We start from the raw sequence: 10,142 nt of genomic DNA, 5'->3' as shown, positions 1-10,142 counted from the left end.
CTTAAACGTAAAAAAAAGTTTGCGTTTTTCATTGAAAATTTACTTGATGGAATTATGTAATAGGATACGTACCAGAATCGAGAAGTTTTGACAACATTTTCGTGAGGCCGCTGGAAAATGTGTGGACACTGTAGATTGAGTTTACACATGTACAACTGGAACGTTTTAACTGGACAAAGTGGATTTGGGGGATCATCAAATATAGGGCATCCTCGTATCATACCATTCCATTTCCACTGTAAACGTCGTCGACCATCTGTTTGCGACTTTAACAAGATGAAGGACTCTTTTCTCATTGAGTGCTGGTTTTCAATGCCTAAAATGCAAATAACAATAATAAAGGCATAGGATAAAAGAAGGGTATAAGATAACAGTATAAGCGATTGTGCATTAGATACCTACAATGTTTGATTCATTTGTACTATTCAATTTGAGACTCGCGCAATTGTAAAGTGACATCAGCTACCATTGAAGAGAAAACTCCGTGGTAGTGTTTTCCCATATAAATGATGAATTTTTTGGTTAGTCATCATTCATATCAAAACTTGTAATCAAGATACTGCCATAAATAAGTTTTTACTAACCATCGGCACCGAGATGGAGCATAAGGTCAAACCAAACCTTCTGGATTAAGCCCCTCGGGGTGTTGATAGCATTCCAAAAATAAGCAGCAATCTTTTCAAGATCTTCGTCGCTAACGATAGAGTGGTCGCCATCACGGCGACTCATTCCCCCGCGATGCATTCTGATTTATTTCCGAAAATTACCAATGAGGTTTTAAAACCTTCCTGCTGTCTGTCCAATTCGAAAACTACTGTTGACTTCTTCGAGAACGCAGGTTTAGCAAGAGTTGCCTAAAGCATACATACACCCATTGTTGTTCATCACCGGTTCTGATTGTCTCGTTCATCCCTAGAATTGAAAAATCACCAGCCTAACGAGACACAATTAATATTTAATATGATTAGTTGCTAAAATCTGGTTTTTACTTCATTGGATTTAGTATTGTATTTAATGAATGACTACATGGACATTGGCACCTAAACATTATATGCGTAAAACAATAGCGATTAGAGTCAAAAGTTGGTGGGTTTGTAAAAAGGGTTCGCGTAATCCATCGAAACGAAGGCTTAATTTAATAATATATATATATATATATATATATATGTATATATTTCTCGATTATGTTCCTCTCAAGTTGCGAGTCACACTCAACACACAAATCAGTTATGATCTTTGAACTAGAACATGGGAAATATGCAATATTTCCCATGTTCCATATTCCATAGAAACTGTTATATACCAGTGGGCCCAGACAGCATATATAGCTTTAAAGACGTAATTAACACCACAGTTAAACTGCTAATACCTGAAGCTGTATATGCGACAATCGTCTTTAAAATTATACGTGTCGACTTGTGAGTGACCCGGTTTTATTTCAGGTAGTTCTTGATTGATCACAATTTCTCTGACATACTCTGAAATAAAATGACTGAAATGCAATCGTATATAATGTACTTCCGCCAGTAATCTTTTACGAGTTTGTGAAAAATGTTTACATCAGAGTGAGATTTGTACACTTTTAAGTTATGACTTCACAAAACATCATAAAATCACAGGATATTAATATATTTTTCTGAACGTAGAACATACGTATCGCACTGGGAAAAAGCAAGGACCAGTTGAAAATTCAATTAGGTGATGGATACATCTACTGTTGTTTTGATAGTCAGAGTCGACCAGCTGAGCCGTGGCGAACCCGCAAAGGAGAAGGTTCACCTATTTAATTTTCGGTTGCCAGACGACTCAAGCCTCGTTATGGTGACATAAAGTCAGAATTTTCAAATATAGATAATTTGGCCTTAAGACTACCTTTTCTGCAAGTCTTCAACTTTTTTAGATTAGAAGTGGATTCAGCGAGTGAAATGGCACTCAAATTTCTATTCGGCTCTTTGTAAATTTATTACATTTGTCTCAACAGAAGCATTCGTATGGAAATATAATCTCTTGTTTTTTTTTTTTTAATAACTCGCGTAGTTACTGGTTTTTATAGTATGATTTTAAGAATATACTACTTAGTCAGGTTATACGGTAACACAGCCGGTTTTAAAAGCGTCTGTATAAGGCATATAGATAATATGGTTCGTACTCAACCTTACTTTATACAGACCGCGTACTTTTCACTACAACTCTTCCAGGTGTTCAATGAGTGTTATACAGATTCAACGATGCCGACTACTCACACATTTATTCTATTTATTTATTTATTTCGGGAAACCAATAATGGCACTTTATAAGTATTCTTATCAAAATCATTGCATTATTCTTAGGTGGCAAGGAACGAATCGCGCAGGTTCGATTACTAGGATGCGGTTGTGAATTTCCGAATTAGCATCGTCACAAAATCTATTTTTTTTAAATCATGTCATTTTTGTATTATGAGGTATATGATGATACATAAATCATTATCAAAAAATTACCAAATTTGTTATAATTTGCTAATGGACGCGCAGGGAATGTTCCAGTGTGTAGTGGGTATTGTTGTTTCTCTATAATAGCTGACATTTGACGATCCATATGCCGATTTCTACTTGCTACTTCCCACATTGCTTTCATCGTTTACCCTCAATCGAACCCCCGAAAAGACTAAATGACGACCATTCATTCACCAGCCAACTGCTATGCTGCTAGGAAGTACCCCACAAATGAACCAGAAGGCTTACCTGTTAGTATTCATGTAAACAATTACGTACATCACACATAGGTGTTCCACATGAAGTGCCACCATGTACACCACACCACAGCACACAGATGAGCACATGATTGGGTACTATTTGCCGTGTAAAGTTCATTATAGCGTAAGCTAATCCGACTGGCTGATCAGGCACTTGTAGGTCGGCATGAACGGCGGCTTCAACATCAACAGCGCTGTATGCCGTTCCCATGATCCAACCGTCAACTTTACGAAGCTTGTAAGGGGAAAACCATTGCGAGCAGGAATAAGTATTGCAGCGTTAACAACGGTTGTGTATCGGTAATACCTCAGATTTGATTTACATTACCGCAGTTATTACTATTGTTCTGTACGCTGCCACTGCGGAGGCCGCCGCATTGCGGTCATCGATGACGAATCTGTATATGTCTATCCTGCTTTGATGGGGCACTCGCGAACATGAATTGGGGCAAACGGTAAACGGAGGATGATAGATGCAACGTAGATAATTACATTATAGTGTATCTTTTGCATTTATTCATTGGAAGTTGCGCCAGCTGTGTGTCCCTGTCTGACCACTGAATTGTTCCACAATGACGGATAGTATCTGCGTCGTGGTCGCTAAATTCACCGCCCACTGCCGGTGCGATGCAGCCGTGGTGACTCGGATCGGTCTCCATTCAATGAACACTTTATTAGGTAGTGAAATGGCAATTCAACCAACACGCGTACGTGTTATAAGAATGATTTGTGCCCAGAGTAATGGTAGCCGTCGCTGTGCTACCATTAAATTCATCTTTTAAACCGCCTACTTGAATGCCTACCTGACCTTATTCTGTTAAGCAAATCCAGAGCATTTCCCTTCTTCATTAGAGTTACTGACGTCCAGGTAATGGTTTAACAAACTTGTAAACACGGAGACGGTTGTTGAATAGTTATGAGTTCAGAAATATCTGAACACAAATGGTCAAAATCGAAGAACACACATAGCAAGAGATCGACGAACAAATAGATATATAGCTAAAAAGAAAAAAATTGGGACATGAAAACTTAAATGGACGACAGCATATTCGCTTATATACATGACATTGTTTGTTGTTTGTATTTATTCCTCTGTCAAAAAAAGCTAAACTAAATATAATTTGTTGCTTTAATATTATTTATCAAAGAAGCGCCGTAAGAGCTTGAATGCCGATTTGATGGTCGTTTAGAGTTAAATACCAGGTTAGGGCCCCTAGTCCAGCGTCGACTGCTCATAACAATCGCTGCTGTGTTCTTGAGAGGCTCTTATTGTCGTTGATTAGAGTCGTTCACTCTTCTTATAACATCTTGTGCATGGCCAATTTCATGTATACTAGCACACAAGGGAAGCATGATGTCCATTTAGATATAGGATTCGTCTATGGCAATACGTGATTTTTCTAGAATAATAAATATTTGATAGAATCTAATAGCACATGCGCAAGTCATAATAGTAAAAGAAACCATATTTAGAACCGTTTATTTTGACATAAAAATCTATTGGCACCGTGACTAACAAATATTATAGCGAGAAGGAATACATACCGTGGTCATTGGTCACTATAGTCACTGTCATATAATAGCGCTTAGCCATGGTGGATTGGACGAAAAAGCTACTTTCCCTCATCATAAAAAAGAAACGATTATATATTGGCATCAACTTGTTTGAACTTATCTTTCTCTCTGATTGTTCGCGCTCCCAATGAAACTGACAGTTTTAGGGCTGCCACTTAAATCTAAAAAACACTGTTTTTTGTATCGAAAACTGCTATTACACTGGTTTAAAGAACAACTGCAATTTGCAACGGAAATTTTTTTATTGGAATCATTTAGAAAAACTAACTTATATAACGTAAGTTGTTGTAAATTAAAATTTTTTTTAAAGGCTAAGTAAGATGAACACTTACAACAGGACGGAATCCCACAACGCTAGATTACCATTTGTTCCTCCTCTGGTACATGACATAAAAGTCGTTTACGCCTATGCAAATATTGCTTGCTTTGGTTATTAATATCATCACGGGTACCATCAAGTCGCTAATCATGAATTATATCTAGTGTTAAGTTTCAGTAATGTCATTAACTTAACAGAACAGGACTCTACTCCGTGGTCATGACTAAAGCAAGACATTTTTAAGGGGTTTTCATGTTTTTTGACGACCAATCGGGTAACATATATAGCAAGAATGCAATACCACAAGCGTATTGTAACTGTCTTATTTGTACGCGCGACAGCACTAGCTTGCAGTTTCTGAAATCGATTTCCATCTGTACCATGTTCCATAGGAGCTATTGGTAAGCATTTTTTGTACCTGCTTGCTTCGTTGTGTATGATTATTTAATGGATACTAATTCGAGATTTTATCTATGATCCAGTTTTATTAATGTTAGTTTCTTGCTCGTTAACTAAATATCGTGCGTATTATGTTGCTTTTCTAGACAAAAAGGAAATATGCGTTATTTTTGCCAGACGAATGGCTGCCACCAGCTAAAATTCGACGACAAAGCCAGATCTGCCCAACGTCCAGTGTAAAAACCAGTCCTACTGAGTGCATAGCACTGCAAAATTAAAGAAGTTCGTAATCGTCGTTTCTTAGCTAACGGAATGCTTTTACGTCCACCCTTATTCCCAGCTGCACATTACAGTTCGAACTATTAAAGCAACAAATGGCGCTACTTAAGGTAGTTACAACTTTCCTACTTATGTATCTGAATGTATAATATGTGTGTATATGAGTCTATTAGTACCATTTCACCCGATAAATCATTATGGTCACAGACGGTAGGTGTAGAAGAAGCAACACGCACAGAACAACAATACTACGGTAGTTGATATTGTTATTGTTATTATGGGAAGATCACCACAAAAGACATTAATGTATTATAGAACTTTTGTTGAAATTTTGTTTTATTGACAAGGTGGTAGAATCGATATAGAGGGGTAGTGTTTGATATCAGCTGAAAGCTTTCATCGGGCTGAATCAAAATGTCGGTATACCCAGATCTCAATTTACAAACTGGAAGTACCCGCAGAGGGCGAAAATTTAGCGTAGCGTTTTACACAAGAGAGTCTCCTAAATTAATCTCGATTTCTGAATTAATTTCTGAATCAATTGAAAAGTTGCAGTCTCTAATATAATGAATAAGTCGTGGAACAACTTTTGCTTCAAGGATGTCCTCTACAATATTTTTTAAAAGAACTGCCAACATATTGAAAATATTTTCGCTACACAAAGAAGCACTTTGTTAACGGATATTCTTTAGTTTAATCGACAAATTTTGACGAGCTAAGTAAAGATTCAATACAACTTTCTATAGATAAAGTAGACAGCATGAATAACGCGCAAAACGAAATGTGGTAATTTTTTGGTTAAGTGACACCAACGTGAACATTTATTACATGAGGTCTGTACAAAGAACGTATTTATCTCGATAAGCTGAATCGATGTGCAATACATGCTTATCTACCTTGATCTCAGCGTTCGGATCGAAAATGCCGTCTCAGAGGGCAAAATTTAACATTGTGTTCTACCTAAAAAGAGTTTTTCCCTACTCGATAGATATCGACAGAAAAACTACCTTTGAGTAGAAACCGCAAAAATTCGAACGGCGTATTGCCTTGCCGATGTAGTAATGCGGTGATGGAACAGAATCGCTAAGTTAACCGACTACTTAATTGCAAAGTCTAGTAAAAATTGGCCGAAGGCTTACTTAATTTACGCTCGTTCGTCGGAGATCGGCCAACAGACAAGCCTATGCACATGCATCTCGAAAACAATCAATCAGCTAACAGTAGAAGTTCGAAGTAATATCAAACATATCCCGAATCATGGCCCAAGCTGACAAAGGGGTCCAGGGTTTAGTGGGTGAGAATTCCACAGTACCGGACAAATCACAATTCAGTGATGTCTGGTGTGCATAATGCATTTGCCCTTAAGCTCCAAAAAAAAAAGCTAACAGTAGAAGAGCCCTGTGCTCATATTAAAGAGATATATAGCATGCCAATGTATCTTGAGCAAGACGTAGCTAAAGTAGGTTGAGTGCCCCATCAAGCATATTAGAGGTAAATGGTAATGGGTTAAGTAAGGAAGAGTAATCGCAACGGGGAGACCATTGGTCTTGTAGTTTACATTATGTTGGGCGTAACAGCAATGAGTCAAATTATTTAAATGGATAGGAAAAAAAATAGGCATGGGGTAAAGCCCGCAAATCGATCTAGAATACAACTAAACTAAAAGCGACTAAAAGCGACCCCTTGAACTACTTGAATTGGGCCGGATTGTTTTAGCTCGAAAATTTGTGCGAAACATCATGAATTAAATAATTTTCCATACAGAAAACAAACGTTGTTTTTTTTTCCATAGAGGGTAATGTTAACTCGTTCGGTCGTCAATTGACAACGGGCATTTCGTTTCATTTTCATGTTCGAAAACAAAGCCAGACCAGTGTTTACAAAACGGCCATAAGGATCGTCCATGCTGATATATTATTAGATGTACGAGTTTTATGCCTGTGCTAATTACCTTGCATGTACAAGTGTGTTCAACGTGTGTTGAAGAGCGAAAAAGGCACTCATGGAAACCCGCAGATTACGCTCTTATGTCTTCTACGGTCCGGTATGCGTCTTCAGGATTGGAATGTGCTATATTCAATCTTAGCAATATAATCACGTTACAAAATGATACTGTATATTTGAATAGGTGATTGTTCTGTGGGCTTACAATACGATGAGAAACCTAGGGTAAAATGAAGCCGAGAAAAATTGACGTGTGTAGCATTAGTAGAACATTGAAGCTTTATTGCAAAGTTGAATCTTCTTCAGGATTTCTTTTTTTAACTATAACATATAGCTGGAAATATGTTTAGTAAGAAAAAATTGAATTCAGCTTTATACACAGTATAGAATTGTGAAAGTGGACGCAATATATCTAATAAGATCCATTTTTATATCACATTAAGCTACACTACGTGTAAGTTCACATTTGTCCATAAGAAAAATTACTCCCAAATGTATAATATTCGTCGTTCACTCGTAATCGTTGTGAAATTAAAAGTGTTGGCCATACTGATAAGGGAAGAAGGGTTTTCGGTTCCGTAAGCCAAGGTTAAACTCTCTGGCTCTCGCCAAGGTTAACTCGATTAATCTATTTCGATCATCTGCAAATCCACTGTAGAATGCATAGAGCACACGATGCGGTACGAGTCATTTGTATTTACAAGGATATCTTACAACACACGATAGTATTTAATGGAATGATGTTCAAGGGTTGATGCATAACGCATGTTTTGCCATTTCTTCATAACAATGGATATCTATGACGAAAATTAGAAAACGAAACCCTTTCTATGATTGGGCACTCTATGCTTTTTACCTATCAATTCTTGTGGTTATGATGCCTCAATTCGAAAACTGGCGCCAGCCCGCGCTTTTCTTGCAAAAGTCAAGCTTTCGCGCTCCACAAGCGCGCAAGCAACCCATGCTTGCTCGTAGATGTCGTGCACAGCGTAGCAACTCCACTCCAAGCGCGCATTGCTGCTTGCCCCAATCGCTGGCGTAAGCCCGCGCTTTCCCTAAAAGCCACCCATCAGTGCACAATTTATACAGTATAAATCGAACCACTATTAGCCTCACCGTTTTCATACTACTGCAGCTCACCCCGGCCAGAGCTCCCGAACATCCGAACGCGTTGCCTTTAAACTGTCCGTATTCCAAACACAGAGGAACATCGGGAGTAGCAGTCACTCGTACACGGGCATAATTCTTTACCACTACTGTCACTAATGAGCAAGCATTAACCGGCCTACCGGCAAGCCCGCAAACTTCCCTGAGACTTCTATGCGTACACTCCTCTTCAGTCAGTACAGGCGAAATCTCTGATGGCGGCATTCCATCCAACAATATATATACTTCTGTTCTTAGGCGTTAGACAACTCTGTATAACAAGTTATATACAATTATGAGTAGAAAAACCTACATCTTCTCCAATAGGGAAAATTATAGCACGGTTGTCTATAAACGAGATCTCCTCCACACAAACGTCGAGACAAGAATTTTGCTCGTTTTGTTGGAGTCTAGAGACAGACTGACGGTCTGGTTATTCGGACGGCTAGCTAGCGCGCGCCGGTCTTGCAGCTACTGCCCATAGCAGTAGCAATATAGTCGGGTAGTAGTGGCAGCAGGCGGCGCTTAGCTGCGGCTGCCTGTCTTGCCGCTACTGTAGTGGCTGAAATAGCTCATGTGTGGTTTGACCGCTAGTGCGCTGTGTCTATCTCTGCTTACCGCCTGTTCGCCTGCTCTCGTCTGGCTGCTCGTTCCGTGCTGTATGCGTACTGATCGCGGTCTGTACTTACGAACCAGCCGCCTGGGAAAGCTCTGTTCTACGATGCCTGTGTGTGTATGTGTCGGCTGTTCCAGTTTACTAGTGTACCAGTGATAGCGGTGTGTGGGGTATCGTGGAGAGCTGTTGTACCTACCCCCACAGCCGTGACTGCCACTGCTGATGGGAAGCTGCCGCGCTGCACAGAAGGGTGCGTGTGTTAGTACTGCTGAAAGTGTTGGTGGTCGAACGACGGCGTCTCTGCTGTCGCGGTCTTCGTTTTTTGCTGCCCGGTGTTGGCAAAGGGGGTTCAAATGATCCGTCGTACTGTGCCGTACGTTCGACACAAGAAGAACAGAGAGGAATAGAGCGACCATAACCAGCTAAGGGATCAGCCGAAGGGACCCGACCAACGGTGAATGTAGGGACTGAGCGAGTGAGTGATTGAAAAACACCGAAATTGCCCTGTGATGCAGATTGTATAGAGGAAGCTGCGCTGAATTGCCGACTCCCCGTTACCTTTGATCGTTAAAAGGGGAAGAAAGCATGCAATTAATATGGTATAGTTAGTAGACACGTTAATGTGTTGTAGAGGAAATACAATTAATCGAAGTGAGTGATCGTTATTAGAGTATTCCACAATAATTTGATATAGTTTGACAAGTGCACACGGCGACAGCGTCAACAAGAAAAGCGGTGAGCCAACACTAATTGCGGTACGAATCAGTCGAACAAATTCCCATCTCTTGACCCAGCACGATCGCCAGCAGCGGGGTGTTTCATGGAAAAAAGAAAAATATTCATCATTGGTATGAAGATCGAATACGAATAGTGCGATTCGTAGGACCGAAGTATAAAGAATTGGTGGAGAGCCTGAGTGTCTCTGCCCACTGATCTCGTTAGGTTTCCGAGATTACTCTGTCTCTTAATATCAATGTATCAGAATGCCTGTGAAGCTCAAAATGGGAGTAAGTTCAATCTGCTTGTCAGCAGGGTGCTGTGCAACGAACAAAAACAACAACAATAGCTACAATTAGTCACGAAAAAAGAGCAGTTTATCTACTGACATATAATAATAATAATAATAAGGT

At 39.5% G+C, this 10,142-nt stretch overlaps 2 protein-coding genes across 7 annotated transcripts in view; one reads left to right on the top strand and one right to left on the bottom strand.

The window, feature by feature from the left end:
• Positions 1 to 8,472, bottom strand: part of LOC111261563 (uncharacterized) — a 12,291-nt gene extending 3,819 nt beyond the window's left edge. The window contains exons 1-4 of one of the 6 annotated variants that reach the window (XM_022835160.2): positions 1,654 to 1,745; positions 1,370 to 1,492; positions 585 to 934; positions 73 to 316 (exon numbers count right to left, since the gene is read on the bottom strand). In XM_022835160.2, coding sequence (XP_022690895.1) covers positions 73 to 316; positions 585 to 744 — 404 coding nt within the window. In that variant the 5' untranslated portion in view covers positions 745 to 934; positions 1,370 to 1,492; positions 1,654 to 1,745. Of the gene's footprint in view, positions 1 to 72; positions 317 to 584; positions 935 to 1,369; positions 1,493 to 1,653; positions 1,746 to 2,723; positions 2,881 to 8,366 lie in introns of those variants that run through there. The other 5 variants (XM_022835161.2, XM_022835163.2, XM_022835164.2 and 2 more) reach the window with 5 other exon arrangements.
• Positions 8,473 to 8,856: 384 nt separating this feature from the next.
• trio (trio Rho guanine nucleotide exchange factor) overlaps positions 8,857 to 10,142 on the top strand; it is a 119,709-nt gene continuing 118,423 nt past the window's right edge. Inside the window, exon 1 of the mRNA XM_022835158.2 lies at positions 8,857 to 9,487. The gene's annotated coding sequence lies outside the window, so the exon portion shown is untranslated. The remainder of the gene's footprint in view (positions 9,488 to 10,142) is intronic.

This window comes from Varroa jacobsoni, unplaced genomic scaffold (assembly GCF_002532875.2).
Source record: "Varroa jacobsoni isolate VJ856 unplaced genomic scaffold, vjacob_1.0 scaffold_568, whole genome shotgun sequence".
Classification (NCBI taxonomy): domain Eukaryota; kingdom Metazoa; phylum Arthropoda; class Arachnida; order Mesostigmata; family Varroidae; genus Varroa; species Varroa jacobsoni.
The sequence above is the reverse complement of the archived record's forward strand: the minus strand, read 5'-3'. Positions and strand labels throughout refer to the sequence as shown.